Here is a 27,321-nt window from a genome sequence, read left to right on the forward strand (position 1 = left end):
ATTAATTTAAATCTATATTTTATTATTATACTTATAGTCCCCAGTTTTAAATTATATTTTAACGACATGTCTAATAGATTTCTACTTTTACTTTATAATAACAACGCATATTTCGTGTCTTTTGCACAAAATTAAATTTAATCACATTTCTGTCTTAAATAGCGTTGCGTTTTCTCAGTTGTGTGAGCCATCCATCGGTTATCCATTAAAATAGTCTTATAGACGAATGTTAAATAGAAATATCTAGACAAGCGATTAAATAGTGATTAAATATCGATTTAATAGTGATAATATTTGAAGGATTTTAGAAAATGTTTTTTTATTATACAGGATGATATCGTACCTATTACATTTATTATTTTAAAAAGTACATTTTCAAGTAATATTCTTTGCCAAGTATATTTCATATGTTTTTTTTTTGTATAGCTATTAAGGTAATTTGTATTATTACAACTTACAAGTATTATAGTAGGTAGATGCATTTTTTTTTTTGAAAATATTGCTTTTATTATATTATTATTATTATTAGAATTTAATTATAAAAATAATATCTATGTAATTCGAATTTAATAACATTGTTCTTTAACACCATAAACCAGTAAAAATAGGTTCATAGTATAAATAAATAATAACCTAAAATAAATTCAGAATGCTATTGGAAATAGTAAAGTTCATAATATCATAATTCATAATAAATATATAATTATATAATAAACGTAAAAGTTTTAAGCTCCTATGAATTATGTATTTAAATTATAAAAAAATAATTAACATAGTTATTATTTATCGTTTAAATAGATTATTTCATATATTTTTTTAAATTATATGATTTTTATATGAATTTCTTACTTATGAGGAATCTTGTATTAAATTTTTAAAATTTAGAAATAAAAAGAAAAGTTTTTTTGAATGTCTAACTAGGTACAAAATAGTATTCAATAACTTGCTATCTTGACGAATTTCGTTAAAATTCTAATTTCAAATGCATATAAAACAAATGTGCTACTGTATTCTCAATATGTCTGTATAGAAACAAGAACGGCTTATATAAAATCTTGTATTACATTTTTAAGAATTTTGACCCAGTGAATACTGAATAGTTGACTGTGAGCTTGTCAACCTGTACTAGTAAATACCTACACATTTTTCATGAAGTATTAATATTGATTTTAAAGTAACTAGGTAATATTATTATTAGTATATACTAATAATTATTAAGGTATTAGGTAATTTGTTATACCTACTATTAGTTACACGATAGATCAAGTTAAAAATGCAAGCTATTTTTCTATAAATGTGTATACAAAAAATTAACACCATTGTAAAATAAATACATTCACATCGTTTCACTTAAAATCTAAAAGAATTTTTTTAAAACATATTTTTTTGTAAATTTTATAGACAGATTAATTTTAGATTGAAAGCATATTTTTGCGTATAATAAAAACTAAAAGTGTTATTTAGTGTACAAAATGGTATTCTACTGCAGGCATCAAAAACTTGACAATAATGGAAGAAAAACAGAAAATTCTATTTTCTTTTATGTTTTCTTTAGTTGATACCTAACTTTCAATTTTCAAATTTGATTTTACATAACTCAATAAATTAATCTTTAAATCTTTATCTTTATTTATGGAATATAATCCCAATTACAATTTAAATATAACAGTGTGGTACAGAAAAACAGTGTAAATATAACATAATAATTACAATATTTATAACATATATATATATATATATAGATTTATAACAAATAGTTTAAAAAAAAGACAACGGTTTTTAAAATATTATAAATTAACATTTATTTAATGGGGGATTTAATCACAATATAAAGAATAAATAACACATATTACGAAAACATTAAATGTGTATTAAATATATTATTTCTGTTAAATATTATTGTTTTTTAAATAATGTAAATATGTAGAATTTTGATAGCTAACGTAAAATTTTAAGATTACTAATGTGGCCCTTAAAAAATATTAATTGGTGACCTCTGGCATATACAATACGAGTATTAACTATAATTATTGGTATTAATCAATCTGTTTCATAAAATAAATTCATTTAAATCAACAGTTTCTTTTTTTAATTAATAAATTTTAATGATTTTACATAAACATTGCGTTAAATTTTCTAGCTAAACAGTATTACCTACTTATAATATGTAATCTATTGTATTCAGACTATTGTAGATAATACATTGATTTATTTAATTTAACACTTAGGTTTTTTTTTTATAATTTATAAATGTATGTGAGGGATATTAAAAAGGTAATTTTTGTTTTGTGCTTTTGTACTGCGTTTGACTTATATTTTGCGCTTATTGGCGACAACTGAAATACTAGAACTATAGGTATCGAAATATCGCAAAAAATCTCAGATTTCATCATAAAAATAATAAAAAAAAATAATTATAATGAACAATGCAACGTGTTAACATTACAAGCGTAACTGTTTTCCGCCAAAAAATTGATAAATTATTTAAGATATTTCTTAATAACCTCTTATATCAGTTAAGTATATTCAACGTTATTATTATTAATTCATTGCGCCGTTATCCGCGGAAAACGGAAACCACACACAACAATATACTACATATTATATAATATTAAATATATTATTAATTAGGGTTCGGAACTTGTTACACTTGAAATTATCGAAATATATCCAGTCATAAGCATCAAAATATGCTTAAAAATATGCAGCTAATTTTTTATTTTATTTTTGAAAACGCATAAAGCATATTACAATTATAAAAGTAAAAATGTAAAAATTATGTAGAGACATGATAAAAATCGTGAAAAAAAAACAAATTGATTATAATTTATAATTTATAAAAAATACTGGCACATATACAAATGTAGATACAGTCGATATTGTCAATAAAAAAGGTTGATTCTCAAATGACAAATAAACTATCGTAAACAGACTATATGACCTTAATTTATTAAAAATAATATTTTTGAATGTTTTCCAATTATGATTTTTCCCGAAAATTGTACTTACATATAAATTTAAAAAACAAAAAATATGCACAAATATATGCTAAAAACTGCTAAAATATGCACTTGTCCTAAAATATGACGAAATATGCAAAAAACTAAGTATTTAGTTTCGCCATTTCATAAAATAAAGTTGTAATTCAGAAATAATTTTCTAGAGTAATCTACGACCATTACAAAAATACATGCAAATGTATATAAGAAGTCCCAAACCCTAATTAGATTACTAATGTTATACAGTTATATTATATTATTTCGGAATATCGCGCGCCCACGCTGCAGCGTATAATACCTATACTAGAATCTGCTAGCATAAAAATGATAATACTGTGTCTTTGCGGGACAGGACATTCTGTCGCTCGTCTTACCAGTTTCTTTTGGGGTGTAATATTATTTTATAATCGCGTGTTCCCAAACACGCAGTATATTTTATTACACCACCATCGTACAGTGCACTGTATATTATATATATTATAAATACCTAAGCACTCGCACACACACACACACATATATATAACGTATAACGTACGTATACAATGTATATACTTATTATATGTATATGCCTCTCCGCCCTACTGCAGCTATATATGTCGTATACCATATGCCGAACATATTATTGTGTTTAGCTGTCACAGTGACAATGTAGGCAAGTTTTTTTTTTTGTGCCACCAAATCTCAACACTCAAAAGGGACTGGTGCGTAAAATATATTATACTTAATAACGCGTATGTGTGTGTGTGTTTGTGTGGGCGTGGGTGTGCGTATAAACGAAAAACGAAGAGTCCGAACATCGGGTGATGGAATTCGTCACGGCGGAACGTGCCTGCACCGCAATAATTTATTGTTGTGTATAGGACGTACAAAAAGGAACGCGTAGTTATCTCTAAAACATGTCACTTAGAAAATATAATACACCAGTACCGAGAAAAGAAAAATCCTCGTTTCTGTGAAATAATATATATATATATATAGTGCGCTGTGCGTGTTCGCCGCGCGAAAGGACCTCAAACCCGAACGACGTTACCGGAAATGCCGGAGATGATCATAATAATATCTATTATATTGTGTTGTATATACAGCGCGTACGGTTTTGATCATTATTCAGAGTTTATAATATTGTCGCTGAGTGTGTCGTGCGTGCAAGATAATTTTCCATGCATACGCACTGCGACGTTTTCCTCATAGGTACTGATGTATGTGTGTGGTTTAATTCTCAAGTTACACATCTCAAGTTTTGTCATAATAATGTTAGGTCAAAAATGGTGTACCTTTGGGTATAGAATTGGTACTCAACATTTTTATATTCCAATATAAATCATCTACAAGTTTTTTGGACGTCATTCGATTGCGTCCCGTTTCAATTGAAAAGGTTAACCTTTTATATCTTTTCAGTATGTCGATTGCGTCCACAAGTCGAATAGGTAAATTATTTTTTCTTACCTTTTTATGTTCCGATTGCGTCCTATTGTATGATATATAAGCATAACGTTTTGTAAAACGAATAGTCATGATTAATAATTATTTTGTAAATAATAATAATACAAAAACCAATAAAAATAAATCCAAATATATAGGAATAAATAATTTAAATAATATATTTTTAGTTAGTGTTATAAAACAATATATTTCTTGTCAGTAATATAAAATAATATTAATACAAAAATCAATACAATTAAGTCCAATAATATGTAATTAAAAAAAATATTAGATATAATACGTCAATTTATCTGTGACATTGACGCTTACCTACTATACAATAGGACGCAATCGGAACACGAAAAAGGTGGAGAAAAAAATCGTTTTCCTGCATCTGGGACGCAATTGACGAACTCTGATTTTTTTAATATACCTTGCACTATATTACCACTCGAAAAAAATATTTATGCTTATTAATAATTACTGTAAATGCCATCAAATATTATTATAAAAATCAAAATCAAAATTTATTATTTACAGTTATATTATATTTAAATATGCATAATGCATGAATACTTAGCAATAAAAATAAATTTATGATTAGATAGTTGAGAAATTTAGTTTTAAGGTTTATACACTTTATCAGGACAAACTTATGTTTACAAATGTATCAATATTATAATATAGTCTGTACAACGATAATAAAAAAACCTGATATTTAACTGCCCAATAAAATTAATTATCTACATCACTGAATCCGCTGTGTAGTTAACTAATTTTCGATTTAAATTGATAAGGAGATATATGACATTTTAATCAAATTCATTTTTATCTTGAAATTTAAAAATAAAAATAATTATAAATTGATCAACAAATAATATGTACACATGATGAGTTTACGTTTATTTTAATACACGCCAAAAGTTATTACCAGTAAAATACCGTCTTATTATAGGTAAAACAATCGTACCAGTGGAATTTATATACGCGAAATAGTTCGAAATAGTTATAGTTATTATCGGTGGAATTTGCAATCGCTCATTCCCATTGGTATAATGGTATACGATTATATTATACGAGCAATGTCTATACTCTATAGTTCCCTGCACCATCGGCCACCGTTGTGCCATTCCACGGGCTGGGACATTCCCAAACGATTCTGGTTTTTTACAACACAAATTCCTTCCCACTTCATATGGACTTATTAGGACTGTCTCGAAATTGGTGTGTTTAAAAATGTGTTGGAAAACACTAAGTAAATTATAAAAATTATATAAAAAAGCATTATACTCTCATATTATTGTGAATTAAATTTAAAAGTTAAAGAACTATAAAAATTGTAAAACATTTATGTATATAAAATATATAAAAATATTAAATATTGTAGGCACAATTTGTATATACTAAATAGATAACAAAATTAATAATTATTGTTTTTTATATAAAAATTGTAAAATTTGTATACTAATACTAAAGACTTAGAGGAGCTCAAATTGGTATACCAGTAAAATTACCGTTAGTAGTTTGGGAATATACAAATTTACCTGTTTGTAATTTTTTTTTTGACCGTTTAGGATGCGCCCACGTAAACTAGTTTTATTTTTAGGGTTGAGGTAGTTAAACCATATATGAGGTACCTACAATAAAATTGTGCAAACGAAATTCGGCAAACGAGTTTCAGCAAGATTTATAAAAATGTTATCCAATCACACATTCTATCTACACAACCGCGGCAACCACACCACACCGCATCGTTGCATCGATAATCTCATATCTATACGAACTATGATATGTTTACATATAGTGGCACAATGTTTGTGCATAAATGCATAATTAAATATTATAGATGTATATAAAGTATACGGAGGCACTTATAAAAATTAATGAAATTATATGCTTACAATGACTGCCCAGTCGATATAATATTATATATAACATTAATAATAATAAAACACCTAAATTGCTACAATATATTATTAATAAAATTGTGTTTATTGTGTAACTTGTTGTCAACTATATTTATGTAACGATATTATTATTGTGATTAGGCGAGTGTGAGGCAAAACGTCTGACAATCAGTAAAACACAAATGGTACGGCCGTTTAAATGAATATTATTAAGCGTACCTACAACGCTATTAGGCTTTGATGATTTCGTCACAAAACTATATGCACACGTAAGTGTATTATGCATAAACATTTATACACTACTAGCTAACCCAGCAAACATTGTTTTGAGAATAATTCAGAGAATGACTGTCATCTGCAGTACTCGTCGACATGACTACGTGCAGTACCTATGCCAAAATTCACCAAATACACGCATAATATGGTCGCGAGTTCATACAAAAATCCTATCGTAAAACGTTTCGCTTGAATTTCACAATTATTATTTTCGTGAAAATCGTATTTAAACTATTACGAATATATATATTATTTTAACGAGCCCAAACGGGTTAAGGTACGCGACTAGAGCGTTTGCAACGCGTATAGTATTCGTTATTATTATGTTATCAATCGAGTAGGTAACCAGGTAGCGTAAACCTTACAGTAAACAAAATAAGCAGTGTGTTAACGTAATTATTGTGGTTTATCGTGTACCACGCCACCGCTCTAATGCAGTCCGTGTATATACAGAGCGAAATATCAATATAAATTGGTACGGTTATAATGGGGCGTAGCCAAGGGGGGAGGGGGTTATCAGGTCACAACCCCCCCATGAGTTTTTGAAAACCCCTAAAAAAATGGCAGAAATATTTTTCGAGGTTGAACTTTAAACTTGTTAAAAAGAACGATTATTATATTATATTATTATTATTATTATTCAGGTAATCAGGTTTTGCATTTTGTTCGCACACATTTATGTTTTTGCAACAATTAAGATCGCACAAAATATCGATTATAAAAAAATAGTTGCTGGTTAACTCGATACCGCGGTGTTTGCGACCAGTCTACAAACAGCGGGTTGGTATAGAGAAAGTGAAGTTCATTTAAACGGAAACTAGGTTGGGGAGTAAGTTGAAAGTGTTAGATTTTTGCAGGGGTGTATTGAAATCGCGGTTATCTGCAACAGGGAAAGTCGATGCTTTGCTAATATCTTTGTAATGTCGATTGTCTAGCGCTGTTTTGTATACATATATATTATATATATAAGGTTAAAGTCGAAAGCTGTGTTTGAATATATTCCATAATATCAATGACACGTCATCTAATATCATATATTTATGTTATCAATTATATTATACCTTAAAAGTTAATAATATAGACTTACCTGCAACAGCATCAATAAGATTGTCGTTTGTGTTAGCTTAAAATCAATTTAAATATTTTGAAAAATTTCATTGTGTATGCTAAAAAATAATATAGTATATCAATGAAAAATGTTTAGACCCCAAATAGAACATTAGCAAGTAATAGTAAGAACATTGACAATTAGTTATCCACAAAATAACGAACAAGTGTAATTTATATCGATATTATAATAATTATTATTAAAATGTGCTGTAGGCCTGTAGATAAAGTTTTTTTACTTTTTTATACGCCGGGATGTTATAGATAACTAAAGATTTTTAGATTTCATAACGTAATTATAAATTAAAAATAAATTCCTAGCAATGTTTTGATATTTTAACATGTTATTATATTTTAGTTATAACATAACTCCTATGCCAATCTGATGGATGTATACTGTATTTATATTGAAAGTACTTACCATATAGTTATACAAAATGTTATGCAAAATATTAAAAATTAAATTTATATCATTTTAAAGATTATGCTAAAATATAGCTAAAATGTCGAATAAGTGCTGTAAAACAAAAATAATACTATAAATATAAACAAAAGAATTTTATGTCCATATAGATTTGACAATAGTTTTTAATTTTAAAATAATCACTCGTTTTATAAATTTAACATTGTATTGAGTAAATCTACTAAATTACGAATTGTTAACGCTTTATACACATCATTATCATTACTTAAATGTAATAAAATATTTAAAACAATATAATTATTTGTAATTTTACTATTTTGAAAATGCAAACACTTTATATTTTAGTAAATTCATAATATGCATATTGAACATAGCTTTGAAATGTTTTTCTGTAGACTGTAAGCACCTGTGCTCAATTATAATAAGATAATATGATAAATTTGATAGGTATAGGTATAACTATAAAATACACCACTTTTGTAATTTTAAAAAGCATAATAAATATGTATTAATATTATTTTCTGCATACAATAGTAAAATAGACGAAATACGTATGTTAATAAACAATAAAAATGGTTAATGTAGATAAATAAACTTAATAAAAATATAATTATTACTATTATAATATTTTTTTGATTGTTTGAGAATTACGCAACGAAAAATTACAAGTACGTGTTGGCAAATGTAGGCGCAAGGACATGTTGGTCGAATTGCGAACCGCGTGTAAATTCTCGTTGCAATTGTGTCACTTGGGCAGTGAATTTGATTCTAATGCCCAGAGGATAACAAGCCAACAATGATTCGCACTGCTTCGGCGTGATTAATTGCAATGCTTCGACATCGACCAGTGCTTCTACAAAAAAAACATTCAAAATTTAAGTAATATTAATAAATTATTGTCACCGCATATGACAATAAAATGAACCATAAGAGATTTCAAAATTTATACTTTATGTATATACGACATATACTGAAAAAAGCGATTCTTACCGGACAAAGTTTTGTACAAGAATTTCATGTTCCATTGATTGAGTAGTGACAGCAGCATATACTTTTTCTTATTGGTCAAGAGTGCACTCTCCGGTACTTGACTACTCGGATTTTCTATTTCTGGAGAAACCTCTGATGGTGGCACATTCGACAAGAATGATGGAATCTGCTGGGAAGAACGGTAAAGGGTACTATTTAATAGACCATGTACAATATGGGTTTCTTGTCCTGGATTGACTAGGTTGGATGTAGTGGGTGGATTATTCATTTCTAAAACATATTTAATATTTGGTACAATAATATAATATACAATTAAAATACAAAAATAATTCAAAGAATCTTATGTAAATTTAAAAATAAACCAATAGGATCCTTACCACAAAAACCAGAAAAGATAAAAAATAAGAAGCGAACAAGCTTGTAATATTGATCAGACCGATCAGTTATATAAAGTTTAGGTGTCCAGTATATCTCGTTATTGAGTAAGTCAGTGTAGTGGATTAGATGAAAATGGAAAAATGAAATCGTTATAATACATGTGTAAGCTGTAAGGTGCTCCTGTTCCTATTTTGTTATTATTATTTTTTAATTTAAATTACAATTAAAATATGTATCCTCAGTGGCACCGAACTAAAATTAAATTAGTGGGGGACAAAAATTTATTTTTTGTTTCCAGTGGCGGCTATTCTAGAGTAGAGATGGGTGGAGCGGGTCGTCTGTGTAACTTTTCTTATGCGAATAATACAGAATAATACTTTGGACTGTTTTAATCTTGTTAATAAACAATTATTATACGTTACAAACACACAAACACAATTATTAACGTTTTTGTAATGTGTACAATGTTTCGAACAGATTCGTATGTCATTCAACGACGTCACAGCCACCGAATAATCGGATCTGAATCGAATCGCACGCGTTGTCAGACCATTACAGCGGCACACGAAACGGGAAGCTCAAACAAGAATGATACACCCGTAACGCGGAACTCTGACGAGTCACTGGAACTGTGCCATCTGCGCGCTAGATCCGACGTACGAACGACTCGTCTTTCTGTGGAACATAACCCGCCGTAACTATGTGCGTGTCGACAATGACGATGGCGCACAGGGAAACGGGTTTTTACGAATATACGTTCTGTTTGGGAAACATACTTGAACACTTACGAATAATGTATTCCTACGAGTGACAGTTTATCGCATAAATATGGGAATGAAAAAAATATAAATATGCATTAACGCAAATATTTAATACAGATGTGACGAAAAACGCAAACGCAACACATCAAACACGTACTGTCCGAACGGTGCCCGATTTATATAGGCCCTGAACAAGGAAAAGGTCGAATTTTGTTTGTGCATACCAGAGCTATACTAATTATGAAGCATTAAGAGAACAGGAAATACTCTTTTTTTTTAAATATATAATAGATGCTTTTGCGCTAAACTTAACCAGAGAGTCATAATCGTGGAAATACGGAGTATCTTTATTCCTATATTATGTGGGAGATAGACATAAAAAACAAATGCTGGTGTAACGGCCCCTTATAATAAACTGGAAACAAACCCATTGATCACATTGCATTGATCATTATATATTAAGTCATCGTTTATTTTAAAAATAATTTTTGTTATACTAAGTAATATGAAATCGTTAATTATTTATTTGTAGGAGGCGCGATTATTTATTTTTATTTTTTGAAATGCGCGAACCGTGATAGTATGGGAACCGCTGCTATATAATATACCTTAAATACACGCGTTTTAGAATTTATAACATACATAATTAATCTATAATTATTAAATAAAATCATATTTACTTGTATGGACCTTCGAAATGTTGAAACTGCGACAAAGACTGTTGACAACACGTTCAAATGGCGTAGCGAACAGAACACTGACCACACTGTAGGCTGTATCTGAATGTACGTCGACGTTGAATCGTGTTCAAAACTCAAATGATTGTGGAAATCGGTTCGACTGGTTTACAAGACAGCGAAGAAAAATTCCGACGGTGGCCGATCGCAGAAACACTGTGTCGCCTGCAACAAAAAAGATTCTATTATACTATATTATAGGCATATACCCTCAAGAGAAGGGATCGTCGTGGCTCGGGTGTGGTGCTATTGTGTTATTGGCGTGAGTGTTATAGCGTGTAAGTATATAAATATATATTATGTACCTCCATTATATATACATTTAGTATGTCGTAGGTATAAAATTTAAACATACCTATACGGGGTGATTCTTTTATCATTAAACACTTATATTATTTCGAAAAGTATTGACTTTTTAACATTTTTTTTTCAAAATATATATTATTTTCATGCTTTTCTCCAACTGTACCTATGATATTTTTATTTTTTTTTTACAATTTTTAGTTAATAGTGAAACCACTATCGTCTTTTGCTTTTCAAATGGCAACCCACGAATCATCCTGTATATCGCCGGACCCATCACAAGTGCGATATGGCAGATATATAACAAACACTCTTAGCTACCCTCAGTAATACAATATACACATACAATTTATGTGCATACGGTGTCGCATTTGACCTTGTGGATTATTCATTTCTAAAACGTATTTAATATTTTGTACAATAATATAATATACAATTAAAATACAAAGATAATTCAAAGAATCTTATGTAAATTTAAATATAAACCAATATACATCCGTGTAAAAAAATGTCTGCTACATGGAGTAATGCTAAGCTTTTAGGGATTTATATAAATATAGGTAAGTTTACCAACAAATGTTGGTACCCCCCCCCCCCCCTATGAGAAAATCCTGGCCACGCCCCTGCGGTCATAGGAGTATATGATACTATAAAAAACACGGCAACGTAGAAAAACACAAAACACGAAAACGCACATAAACTAAATCGCGACAACCATCGTAGTGGAATGTTGGTTTATGTAAAATATACACTAGGTATTGTATTTTAGAAAAACGAGAACACGACTACGCTTATATTTCACAAAACACTGTAAATACCGAGGGGACGAAAAATAAAATTATGTTTTCAACAAAAATACCAATTTAATTAACATAAAAAATTATTAATTTTTACGTTTCACCAATGCGAAATTAAATCACACATCCATACACGTGATTTCAATATTATCTATTATATTATATTACATAATATATTTATTTATAATATAACGCATATTTTTTTATACGTATACCTTACATGAACATTGTGTACATCAGTATAATATATAATATGTACCTATATATTATACTTATAATATTAATTATAGTAATTATATTATATTATACTTTACTTATACATTTAAAATAAAACATTTTTATTCTATACTTACCTGTATACCAAAAACATATACAATTAGCGTCTATGGAAATTGCGGTCTACAAGATGCTTTGTAAATAATTTCACAAAACAACGTTTTAATTTTTATCACATTGTTGTTTCCATACATGCTATTGGATTGAGACATACAAAACTAATTTATTTACCCCCAAGAGAGCTCGAATGGATATAAACTGGAGGGACCAAAATCAAAAGTCAAGATTATTAAAAGGAAAATGTTATTTTTTATAGATTCTGAGCGGAGCGATAAATGTATTTATTTTACAATTATGTGTGTGTATTTTTTTTCTGTTTTTTATTACTTTTATCACACGCAAAGTGGATTTAGTTGGTACTTTGAAAAGATAAAAGGAAACAATTCCCAATAGTTTTTTTATATAATAAAGAAAAAAAATAAGGAAAAAAACAGGAATGTTCACAGAATTTCAATTTTTGAAAAAATCGATTTTGTTTTTTATGTTACTCAAAAATAGATTATCATAAATATTTAAAATATACATCAAATGTTTTTATTATCATTTTCTATTTATGATAAAATTTTAAAAATATTTTGTCTCCTTTTGAGCAATTTATATGTATGATAAATAACAATAAAATAAATAATGATGTTAATTATTTTGCTATATAATTTGAAAACATTATTCGTATTATATTATTATTTTAGTATTATGAATTTCACTATAAGGCTTTAATACGCAACGACATTTTTTTTGATTTATTTTAAGATATTATCTTATTTGTACTATAAATCTATTTTTATTGTTTTACGACATTTACAGAAAAATATTATTCAATTTTAAGTTATTTAATATGATATAACATGGTAAAAATATATATTATTATAATAATTAAATATTAATAATATAATAAATGCAATATATTCGGAAAAAATTATTCTAACTTACCGTAGGTAGTATTATATAAGTAAAATAAATAATATAATAGCAATGTATATATAAAAAAACCATATTATCATAAAATATATAGTTTTTGGTATAGCTGACTCCGTTCAAAACCGTTTTTAGATATTAGGTACAATGATATATCATATATATGATATTATAATACGCATTCGAATTGAAAACAAACATATTAGGCCATAAGTCATAATAATAAACCACTGGACACCTAATGTACAGCAGAGCGGTACATTATCTATTTGTTTTCCTTTTTTTACAAATATAAGAAGAAAGATAATATTATCCAAAATAACAAGTGAGGGAGGGGTGTATGTACGTCATACGAAAATACTTTTACGAGGTTTATTTATTTCTAAACGAATGTCGTTCACACAACGTATAAATTAGACCAACGAGATACTGATGCCAAAAAATGATAAATGGTTATAATTATAAATAATAAAACACATACAACTAATAAATACGTAGTGCTTACCTATATACATTTAATAAAAATTAAATGTGCGTAGATAAAAATCAATCAATCAATCAATCTAGCTATAAAACCAAAATTATATTAAATTATAAATTCAATAAATACAAAAGTTCGTAAAATTATTGTATAACAAAATATACTGCAGAGTAATGAAGACTATAAAATTTAGTATTTTAAATACATATAGGTATATAAATAAATAGCGTTCTGATTTCAATGCATTTGAAATTTTTTTTTTTTTAATGTCTAACACGATACTTTTCAAGCTAAAAATGCGTTTCAAGTACTCCATAATGTAATTACAAATTTACTATTTTTTTAGGACATTTTTGACTTATTTCTTGTTTTATGACTAAAAATATTATTCGTTGAAATATAAACATAGTACATATAGCAGTGGCGTAGCCAAGGAGGGATAAAGTGATGAAGGGATAAAAGTGGTATAGCCCCCCCCCCCCATTGACAGTATTTTTATAATGTTTTGAAATATTTTAATTTAAATATGAAGTTCATTTAAACGGAAACTAGGTTGGGGAGTAAGTTGAAAGTGTTAGATTTTTGCAGGGGTGTATTGAAATCGCGGTTATCTGCAACAGGGAAAGTCGATGCCTTGCTAATATCTTTGTAATGTCGATTGTCTAGCGCTGTTTTGTATACATATATATTATATATATAAGGTTAAAGTCGAAAGCTGTGTTTGAATATATTCCATAATATCAATGACACGTCATCTAATATCATATATTTATGTTATCAATTATATTATACCTTAAAAGTTAATAATATAGACTTACCTGCAACAGCATCAATAAGATTGTCGTTTGTGTTAGCTTAAAATCAATTTAAATATTTTGAAAAATTTCATTGTGTATAGTAAAAAATAATATAGTTTATAAATTAAAAACGTTTAGACCCCCAATAGAACATATTTTTCAGTAATTTCAAGATTCAAGATATATTCATCGATCAATACTACCCACATAATAATATTATGTGCATTACACGTATTATATATTATCTGGGCACAGTGACTATACGTTTTATATTTTGTACGAGATTTTCACGAAAACGCGTTTTATACCGTATACCGCGCGCGGAGGTGATATAAAAATAATATAGAAATCAATATGCAATGACATTACCACGGTGTGAACCCAAAGCCCAAAGGTCCTAATAATGTATATGTGATAGAATAGTTGCACATCTCAACAGCACACTCTGCTGTAATACCTTAAGTAGCATCGTACAAGTAGTCAGCATTATTTTTCACGTTTTATTATATACGGTGTTGACGATATATACCTGCAGCGTTTATATAATCGGTATTCAAGGTTGGGCTGTAATATATATTGGATATATAATAGTATCTTAAATTAAATTTTATCTTGTATTGTACCTATGGCTATGGGCCATGTTACAGTCATAGAAAGTATCGAGTATTTTGTATTGCAGTGATAAATTAAAATTATAAATTTGTGAGATTTAATTTTTTTTCTAATGATAACAACTTTAAAAAAGTAGTTTTAAGATTTTAATAGTACCTAGTGTTACACTAGTTTATACTTGTATCTTTGTTCTTCGTTATTATTATATTATTGATATTTTAAGCCAGCTTACAGGATTAGTATTATATATTTGTACTTGTAAAATGTCTATTTTCGTATTAATTTTATTTTCAAATATTAGGTAATTTACCTACTTGTTCAGTTATTTTTTATTATTTTCGAAAAACTATTATTTAAAAAAAAACAAGATGTATAAAAATAAAATATATTGATAACCCTAACTGGCCTGTCTATTATTATAGCATTAACTAAATGTTACATAATAACGTACCAAAATTATTTTTATTAAAATTATTCAATACTTGGTTGTACTACTGTACTAGTATGGTGTATATGTTTTTATGAAAATATATAACATATTATAGTAATTTGTTGTTTATGTTTGTTTACAGAATAATGAATACCTAATTAAAAATATACATAAAAATTAAGAAAAATTATTTACTTGTGTCGAATGAAATCTGTAATCAAACTTGCAGGGCATCATTCAAAACAATTTTTATTTAGATAAAATTTTATTCAAATAAAAAATTATTTGACTAATTTATAAACATATAGTAATTCGAATATTTTTCAGTAATTTTATTTTAATTAACATATGGTTGGTATTTTGGTAAGTGAAATACATATTTACAAATCAATAACTAACATTATATTTTAAGTTTCGATTGTAAATCTTCTTTTATTTGAAATAAATAGAAAAATATTATAAATGAAATAAATATAGAATTATCTATATAGAAGAAACTAGAGAGTAAAAAATTGGAATATAATGGTATTTTGAATTAGCATTATGTTTGATTCAATTATTAAATTATTCTGTCTATAACTATAATTACTACAATTGAAACTCGATTATTCAAACCAATTGGAACCGCAGCAATTTCGGATACACTAAAGTTCGGTAATTGGAGATTAAAAAAAAATTTTTTTTTTAAAACAGTTAAATATTTTATATTATGTACATACATATTTATTATTATTATTATTAATATTTTATTAGAATTACATACATTACATTCAGATTATGCTAAAATATAGTTAAAATGTCGAATAAGTGCTGTAAAATAAAAATAATACTATAAATATAAACAAAAGAATTTCAACTCTATAAAACTATATGTCCATATAGATTTGACAATAGTTTTTTAATTTTAAAATAATCACTCGTTTTATAGATTTAACATTGTATTGAGTAAAACTACTAAATTACGATTTGTTAACACTTTATACACATCATTATCATTATTTAAATGTAATAAAAATATTTAAAACAATATAACTGTTTGTAATTTTATTATTTTGAAAATGATACTTTATATTTTAGTATTTAATATTTAATATTTTATATTATGTACATACATATTTATTATTATTATTATTAATATTTTATTAGAATTACATACATTACATTCATGTATGTATGTATATGTACTAATAATAAACCAAAAGCAAAAGTTATTATGATAAATTCGATAAACCGGCCGCGGATACGAGTTCAGATAGGCTAATAGCAGTTCGGATAATAGAGAGTTCGTATAACGGAGGTTCTACTGTATTATAAAAATAATAAAATATTAAATCTATAATGCATGTTGTCTATATTGACTATTTATATTATATATCTATAATACATCAATAAAAAAACTCGTGACTTACTTTATTTTAATGTATCGAGTATTAGTATCGAATGTCTATTACCGCGACATTTCATAGAAAAGTATCTAATATCGTGATATTGATTTTCAAGGACATTACCTATCACTAAGCACCTGCGCTCAATTATAATAAGATAATATGATAAATTTGATAGGAATAGGTATAACTATAAAATACACCACTTTTGTAATTTTAAAAAGCAAAGTAAATATGTATTAATATTATTATCTGCATACAATAGTAAAATAGACGAAATGCGTATGTTAATAAAAAATAAAAATAATTAATGTTTAGATAAAAAAAATGTATAGGTTTATTGTATTATATATTATACATTAAATGTATAGTATCTAGAAGACTAGAATATTTATCTTCATCGCATTTGGTACAATACATACATAATAATATATAAAAAAAATATTTTAAGACAAATTGTAATTACGGACCATTAGTAATAATTATATCCATATAGGTATATTATAGGTAATATCATGGGAAATTATTCTATTCAACTTAATAAAAATATAATTATTACTATTATAATATTTTTTTGATTGTTTGAGAATTACGATACGAAAAATTACAAGTACGTGTTGGCAAACGTAGGCGCAAAGAATTGCGAATTTTTAAATTCTCGTTGCAATTGTGTCACTTCGTTGATGAATTTGATTCTTATGCCCGGAGGATAACCAGTCAACAATGATTCGCACTGCTCCGGCGTGATGAATTGCAATGTGTGGATATCGACCAGTGCTTCTACAAAAAAAAACATTCAAAATTTAAGTAATATTAATAAATTATTGTCACCACATATGACAATAAAATGAACCATAAGAGATTTCAAAATGTATACTTTATGTTTATACGACATATACTGAAAAAAGCGATTCTTACCGGCCAAAGTTTTGTATAAGAATTTCATGTTCCAGTCATCGAGTAGTGACAGCAGCAAATACTTTTTCCTTTTGGTCAATAGTGCACACTCCGGTACTAGTCTATTAGGATTTTCTATTTCTGGAGAATCCTCTGATGGTGGCATATTTGCCATGAATGATGGAATCTGATGGATACAACGGTAATGGGTACCATGTAGAACATGGTGTTCATGTTCTGGATAGACTTGGTTGGATGTAGTGGGTGGATTATTCATTTCTAAAACGTATTTAATGTTTTATACAATAATATAATATCTAAATATAATACAAAAATAATTCAAAGAATCTTATGTAAATTTAAAAAAAAACCAATATGCGAATAATACAGAATAATACTTTGGACTGTTTTAATCTTGTATAATAGACAATTATTATACGTTACAAACACACAAACACAATTATTAACGTTTTTGTAATGTGTACAATGTTTCGAACAGATTCGTATGTCATTCAACGACGTCACAGCCACCGAATAATCGGATCTGAATCGAATCGCACGCGTTGTCAGACCATTACAGCGGCACACGAAACGGGAAGCTCAAACAAGAATGATACACCCGTAACGCGGAACTCTGACGAGTCACTGGAACTGTGCCATCTGCGCGCTAGATCCGACGTACGAACGACTCGTCTTTCTGTGGAACATAACCCGCCGTAACTATGTGCGTGTCGACAATGACGATGGCGCACAGGGAAACGGGTTTTTACGAATATACGTTCTGTTTGGGAAACATACTTGAACACTTACGAATAATGTATTCCTACGAGTGACAGTTTATCGCATAAATATGGGAACGAAAAAAATATAAATATGCATTAACGCAAATATTTAATACAGATGTGACGAAAAACGCAAACGCAACACACGATTTATATAGGCCACGGAACAAGGAAAAGGTCGAATTTTGTTTGTGCATACCACAGGTACACTAATTTTGAAGCATTAAGAGGCCATTTTAGGAATGCGCGAAACGTGATAGTTTGGGAACCGCTGCTATATAATATACCTTAGCTACACGCGTTTTAGAATTTATAACATACATAATTAATCTATAATTATTAAATAAAATCATATTTACTTGTATGGACCTTTGAAATGTTGAAACTGCAATAAAGACTGTTGACAACACGTGCAAATGGCGTAGCGAACAGAACACTGACCACACTGTAGGCTGTAACTGAATGTGCGTCGACGCCGAATCGTGTTCAAAACTCAAATGATTGTGGAAATCGGTTCGACTGGTTTACAAGACAGCGAAGAAAAATTCCGACGGTTGCCGATCGCATAAACACTGTGTCGCCTGCAACACAAAAGATTCTATTATACTATATTATAGGCATATACCCTCAAGAGAAGGGATCGTCGTGGCTCGGGTGTGGTGCTATTGTGTTATTGGCGTGAGTGTATATAGCGTGTAAGTATATAAATATATATTATGTACCTCCATTATATATACATTTAGTATGTCGTAGGTATAAAATTTAAACATACCTATACGGGGTGATTCTTTTATCATTAAACACTTATATTATTTCGAAAAGTATTGACTTTTTAACATTTTTTTTTTCAAAATATATATTATTTTCATGCTTTTCTCCAACTGTACCTATGATAATTTTATTTTTTTTTTACAATTTTTAGTTAATAGTGAAACCACTATCGTCTTTTGCTTTTCAAATGGCAACCCACGAATCATCCTGTATATCGCCGGACCCATCACAAGTGCGATATGGCAGATATATAACAAACACTCTTAGCTACCCTCAGTAATACAATTTACACATACAATTTATGTGCATACGGTGTCGCATTTGACCTTTTTGACCAGTGCCATATTTACCATTAGGTAGGACTGCCAACTGCGTTATTAGTGGGCCTCCGATTTTTATAAATCTTTTTTTAGAGTAATACTTTCATCATATAAAATAAATATAAGAAATATTTAATATTTCAAAAAAATATAATAATTAATGCTTATCAGCGTAAAATGTAAATGAAAATAATAAGTACAAGAAATCTGTAGCATGTAGAAGTAAAATAATGTAGCTATAACATTATAATTATGTTTGTGAAAATGTTTAAGTAGGTAAATACTAAATTGTAATAAATTGTTATTTTGTTTATTACAACTCATTGTGGATGTTGGCTATGGCTATATGCTTAATTACGCTACTGTTGACAAATAGTGGTCAGATTTTTTATTTTTCCCAAGGCCACAAAATACCTAAATCAGGCCCTGCTTTGTTCATATATATATTCTCAAAAGTAGCATTTTTAATGTTATGATCGTATTGTTATATAAGTATTTAGATGTGTGTTAAATAAAAAAGTACATTATAACATGTATAGCAATAGTAATAATAAATTGTGATAGATAGCTACGTTTAAATATTTTTTTATAAAAAAAAAAAAAAATAATTAAAATAATATAATAGAATAATTATTGACCACCACCGTTAAGTTATATTCTTTTAATTTAAACATATTTAACGGGTCATTCTATACAGTCTGTATTACATTAATTTCAAATAATGTTAAACAAATTACATGAACACTATAATATGTGCGTAATATATTATTAATCCAGCGTCTGAAATTGATATATTAATCAAACAACGTTGTTTTTCATAAATTATTATGTTTCTACATTAACTTAGTATGACTACCATTTATAACCATCACGGACCCGGTTTAGATCAAATTTAATGTTAATTTTTATAGTATAATAATAAAACTAAGGCAGTTTAGGTATCTTATTTTTGTCCCCCGTTTGAAATCAACGATACAATAAAAGAAAAAACTAATAATGTCCAATATATAGTTATTAAATTAATGTCCTGCGACGCTGTGGGATATTTTTTTATATACATATTACTGTAAGTATATATTATATATGTAATATGTAAATATAGCAACCATATAGTAAATTTACTATATATTATACTACATTTTATAATTTATTTAAAATTGATTTTTGTTTTTAATGAACAAAAATACGGATTTTGAGCCTATATTTTTGATTCTATAAGATAATAAAAAATATTGAGTTATTAATTATTTAAATAATCATCAAATACGCACACAAAGATATTTTATTTTTCAATTTAAGACAGCTATGTTAATTTGATATTTCGGAAATATATATAAAAAATCAGAAAACTATAAATATTATTAATCCACTCGCATTACGCTAAATGTGTTAGCATAATAATAGATAATTAAATTAAATACGATGCGTTTTGAATGGGCAAAGATGAAGTGCACGTGGTACCTATATTTAACTAGCTATAGCTATAGAGTATAGAATACACACATATTATTAGAGTTCGGGACTTTTTGCATTTGCATGTTTTTTGTAGTGGTCGTAGATTATTCTAGGCAAGTTATTATAACTTATTGTTTTATGAAATGGCGAAACTAAATAGATACTAAGTTAAAATTTGCATATTTTGTCATATTTTAGGAAAAGCGCATATTTGAGCAAACTCTTAGCATATTTGTGCATATTGTGTATTGTTTAAATTTGTATGTACGTAAAATTATCGGGGAAAATCTTAATTGGAAAATATTTAAATAAATTAAGATCATAGATTTCAATTAAATATTTTAAAAACCACTGAATTATATAGATAAATACGTATTATATTTATAAATAACAATAAAAACTGATTAATAATTAGTGATTATCATTATATATATATATATTGTATTTTATTACTACGTAATAGTAGTCATTACGTACACATATAATTATAAATTGATACCTATACCCAAAAAACGTATAGGTATGTTGTAGGTACCTATTATAGTTATTTATAAACAATTTTTCATACAATAAATTATTCTAATAATAATTTAATTCTTTATTTGATATTATACCTACCTATATAATAGCTATAATTACCAATAACATAATATAATTTTGGGAAATTTTTGGTAATAAAATAGGTAAGTTGTAATCTCTACCCGATAATTTTGTCATTTACATAATATACAATTAAGGAAATATCGGTGAGAGAATACACCAAACACGTCACGGCTTTTTACTTAAAAAAATAAATTTATATTTAAATACATTACATTATTACATTATAATTTTACTATTTTTACACTATTTTACACTTACAATTTTATACATAAATACATTTAACTTGTATTTTTTGTACTGATTACTCAAATTAGATCCAACATTGAAAAATTTCATCTATATTTTTATAACGAATTTTTTACCACGAATACTAATATGAAAATGAAAATAATTTTTGGAGGATAACGAGAGGCGCCTCCTCGTGATGACCTCTGGGTAATTCTAAATGGTTCTCAAAAATATTATAAGAAAATTAAACGTTTATTTTTATTCGGGCCGATTTTACACATCAAACATTTGTACCTGAAAGAAACCAGGGCCGTTTTACAACTAAATCATTTTTACCTAAAAAAATACGGACCGAATTTACAATGAACCTTTTGAACATATTTTTTTTGTTCGGGCCACGAGTTTAGAATCGCCTCCGAGAAAGACGGATAATTGAGATTCTATAATGTACTAATTATAATATTTAATTGTGTCTTACAGATTTTTACCGTTTTTCAGATTTGTCGCTTCACAAAGTCAAAACGTGCTGAAAAAAAAAAATAATACATTATAACTTATAATATTGTATATTATCTATTATTTATTATAAAAACACGTTCGAACTTCGTAACTATAATATATATAATATGTATACGCTATTGTACATATTTTGCAGTGCATTACTCACACATCGTCGTCGATTGTGTTGAAATTGAAAATACCATTATATGACACTAAATATATATATGATGCTGTTGTACTTAAGTCAGGCATAAATAGATATATAGTATAATATGGTATAATGAAATGGCAGAATAAAATTTGAAATGCGTGAAATCACTGTAGTGATCTATATATAGTCATATATGTGTCTGTCACAGCGTATTTCTAATTTCGTGCGCGAAAAATAGTGATGGTGATCGCGTATATCAAGAATAACCGACGAATAATTTCCGCCATTTTTGACACACCCGCGGTTTAACATATATATGTGTACATATAATATTATAGGTAGGTCGTAGGTATATACTCGTCCGCAACGATCATCCAAAGACGAGTACCTATACCTACAACTTACCTATGTCCTATATATATATATTGTATACACATAGCTAGACGATATTGTACAATACCTACGGTGCTATGATGACTGCAACTGACAGCATATATAATTTATAACGAATCTGAAGGGACCAAGAGATTTCTTTCGTTAAAGAGAGTTTTTGTAATAGAGAGTGTTTAACGTCGATAATAAAATGCGCTGCATGCAACTCGTTTGCGCACATTCAAAATTTTTTACCTGAAAATCGATGACTCGTATGCGCACGACGAAATCAGTCATTTACCTGAAAATAGATCACTCGTTTGCGTACAACTACAACACATTCACACACGTGTACTGCAGTACAAATTATCAAATATTTTATAGCAATATTATCTTATAAGTGTAGATTATATCATTTTGGATTTTCTAAACTACTTTTAGGATAGTTTTAGTAGGTATGGTTCAGTTTCTACAGTTGCTAGTGTGTTGGACGACGTACACGGAAAAAAATAATTAGTTGTGATAATCGATGAACAATTGGTACAACCCAATTTTTTGGTTGTATATATGACCACCAACCTTTTGGTAATTGTTACAATTTATTTTATGTAAATGGTTTTTTATTGTAACAACAGAATAACGAAGTAGTAGGTACATATTTTATTATTAGTTGCAGCTACTGATTAAATGTATTTATAACAAAATAATTTTAGTTTATGTAAACAAGCAATATGTTATCATTACCAAAATAAATGTTTGTCTAACAATGAATTTGGTTATCCCCATTATGACAGTAGGTACTTACAGCAGCTATTTAATCAGATACAGCAAGAATATTTGGTTATGGTTTCAAAGCTCTATGTTGCCAGTACCAAAATATATGTATAGATAACAATTTTTTTTTGGTAAACCTTACTAAAACATTGGTATATACGGCTATTTTTTAGTTTGATGTAGTAAGGATATTTTGGTTAACGTAACATAATTTTTATAAGTTGTGGTAACCAAAAATATAAGTAACAACACATTTTTTAGTTTAATAATAATATAATAAGCATTTATTTAAAAAAGCAATTCATTTCATAATTACAAATTAATAATCATTACCTTATCCAATATGGATATTTATATAATATGTGTAGGTATATATAATATAACATAATAATAATAAATAACTTAATAATAGTAAATACAAAACAGTATAAAATTAATAACTAATAATATACATTATAAATGTAGGTAAATACATCTTCTTTTTACCTTCTAAGCGACATGTTACTTTTTGGGGACTGGCCCCATTTCACATGTCAAGGTGTTGAAGATGGTTCTATACAATATACATCAATATATAAATATTAATGTTATACTTTTGAAATAACTTTAGTTTTATTTTTTATTTACTACAAAATTACACAATAAAAGTAATTTTTTAAAGACCACCTCTAACTGTTATATATCTTTTTCCATTAGATAAAATATTTATATTATTTGGTATGGAATTCAACAAAGAATCATATGAAACAAATATACTTTTGGTAGTATCTACCTCTACCTCATAAGCAAAAAAATGTTCATTGAATATGATAGTATTAAGTTCAAAGCAAAAAAATACTACTTGATCATTATTATAAACAAAAATGTCATTAATTAAACAGAAAACAGGTAGTTCTATTTCATGTATATTTAAAGTCAAAACCATTTTAGGTTGATATCGAGTACCTTTAATATTAATCCATGAATATTTCCATAATGAATCAAACACTTCAATTTTAGTAAACACTTTTATTTTTTTTATAATACTGTCAATGTCAACCACTGATTGAGGAGGACTGAATTCTATATTTCTACCTAGAGTACCTTTTAAAAATAAGTGATTAAGTTGTAATTGATGTTTTATTGCTAGTGTCTTGCAAATGTTACGCCTATTACTTGAAGTATTTGCCGCAATTTTCGATATTCGATGTTTAGCCTCAAAGCGCATTGACCATAAATTTATCAAAGGGCCAAATTTCAACATCATAGTAGGGTAATGCAACAAGTAATGATATTTAGGTTTTAGATTGTTCTTACTAAATATAAGGTATAACTCGTTATGTTCAGCAACAAGTGTTTGAAGTAATTTAGAACATTCTTTTTGGAATGATGTGGAAGTAAGTATATCCAAAATTTTTCTTAGTGATATATAGAGATACCATACTGGTTCATTCTGAGGAACAAAATCTCCTATAAGTAAACCAAAATACCTAACTAATGACATCATTTCTGAAGCAGAGAGTCTGATTGTATTCTTACGAATATGATCCATATTTAATACACAGGGTTTACTTCCTTTATCTGGGCCATAATCAAAGCTTATTATTCGATTATTTAGAACTTCTAAGGAAAATAATTTTAATTCCAATACATAGTAGGATATTAAGAATGATAAGTCATACTTCATTACACCTTCTAATAGATCATGCATCATATCAACACCAACATGATCAAACATTTTAAATCCTCTAACATCATTCCAAACACAAATTCCCGAAATACCACTACTACTGACATTATTTTCAATCAAATCGAAATTGTAATCATCTACTACCCTTATCAGTGTTTCATCTACATAACATTGTTTTCTCATTATTTCTTTATGAACCTTGCACATTCGACATGGATAGTTAGCTGAAAAACTTTCCACAAAGCCTGTAATACTGTGTATACCAAGATTATCTCCCAAGATAAGACCTAATTCAAACTTAACATTAACTAATTCACCATTACTTTCAATATCTATACCTTGTTCTCCTAAAAAGTTTAATTCATCAATAAGAGGTTTGAAAATAATATTGTTACCAAATTTTTGTCTGTCCGTTGAATGAAATAAAAGTGCTAAAAAAATTGTTTTTAGAGTAGACTGTATATGAGGTGGTAAACAAGGTATTGAAATATACACAGCACCTAGTTTGTGCACACCAGAATGACTACCAAGAGGGTTACCTACTTCGTAGTCATCAAAAAATAAAAATATAGGTAATACACATTGAGAATCGTGTTTTTCCTGTTTTTCTTTCCAAACACTCCCTTGTATGAAATTCATTAAAATTGTTTCACAGTGTATGATGTTATTTATATATTTTAATGTGTCTGATAAAATATTTTTCATTTGAAAAAATTTTTTTAAGACATAACGAATTGGGATAATCTGTTGAGTACAATTAATTGGTCTAATTGAAAAAGTATTCGACATTGTGCTATCATTTAGCCTTTGTCCTATTATATATTCTTGGGGAGGTATATATGTACCAAGTTTAGTGAAATATTTAAACCGTTTATACTCAGTATCTAAATTTAAGAAAGTTTTATCAATGTTAACAATTGCACTATTAAAATATTCAAAAAAATCACCACACGATATTTCGTTTTTATCAACAAATTGTTCTAAAATACCTTTTTTTAATGTACTAGTTATACCTCCTATTATTTCATTCATTCCGTCCATAACTTCTTGAACTACATTTCGAGGAATTTGTGAATTTGAATATAATGACGCTAAAAATGTATTTATTTGTGTTTCTGGTAATTCAGATTCAGTATTTGATGACTGGGGTGAACTCGCTGTGACAACAGTATTACTAACTACATATTCAGGATTACCTGTAGATAGTGATTGAGTACTAATTAACTCATGTGTACTAGATGAATCAATTGATAAGTATTTAGTATGAGAGATAAGGTGTTTTTTAAAGGAATTTAATAAATGAAATGAACGATTACAATCATTTTCAGCACAAAAGTAAACAGTAAAGTTATAATTGAAATGTTTATATTGAAAATGTTTAGTTAAAATATGAACTGTTGAAAAACATTGTTTGCATATAAAGCATACAACCATTTTGATATGTAATTAAATTAAACAAATAGTAAATATATTATATTATGAAAAAAATGCACTTAAATTGAAATATCTAGATCACTCATTAATGAATTTACTGTAACATATTCTACATCCCAAGAAGTTTTTAACTTATAGCAACCTTTTTGTATAAAATACCAAACTGGCTTACTTTCAACTGGATACTCTGCATGAAGAGCATGGATAATTTTGAAACAGCAGTCAACAGCAGTAATAATAGAGTTTACAAGATAATATGTATCATCAACCAAGACAAAATACTGAGCAATATCATTAATTGTTGGTC

At 27.6% G+C, this 27,321-nt stretch overlaps 1 protein-coding gene across 1 annotated transcript; it reads right to left on the reverse strand.

Annotated features, from left to right (window-relative positions):
- Nucleotides 1–17,529: 17,529 nt before the first annotated feature.
- On the reverse strand, nt 17,530–19,233 carry LOC132927959 (uncharacterized). The gene is made up of 3 exons (XM_060992522.1): nt 19,096–19,233; nt 17,976–18,233; nt 17,530–17,837 (listed from the first exon to the last, which is right to left on the reverse strand). Exons 2-3 carry the CDS (start codon nt 18,229–18,231, stop codon nt 17,662–17,664), a joined length of 432 nt encoding a protein of 143 aa, XP_060848505.1. The 5' UTR covers nt 18,232–18,233; nt 19,096–19,233; the 3' UTR covers nt 17,530–17,661.
- Between the last annotated feature and the right edge of the window lie 8,088 nt (nt 19,234–27,321).

Source organism: Rhopalosiphum padi, chromosome 3, assembly GCF_020882245.1.
Source record: "Rhopalosiphum padi isolate XX-2018 chromosome 3, ASM2088224v1, whole genome shotgun sequence".
Lineage (NCBI taxonomy): Eukaryota > Metazoa > Arthropoda > Insecta > Hemiptera > Aphididae > Rhopalosiphum > Rhopalosiphum padi.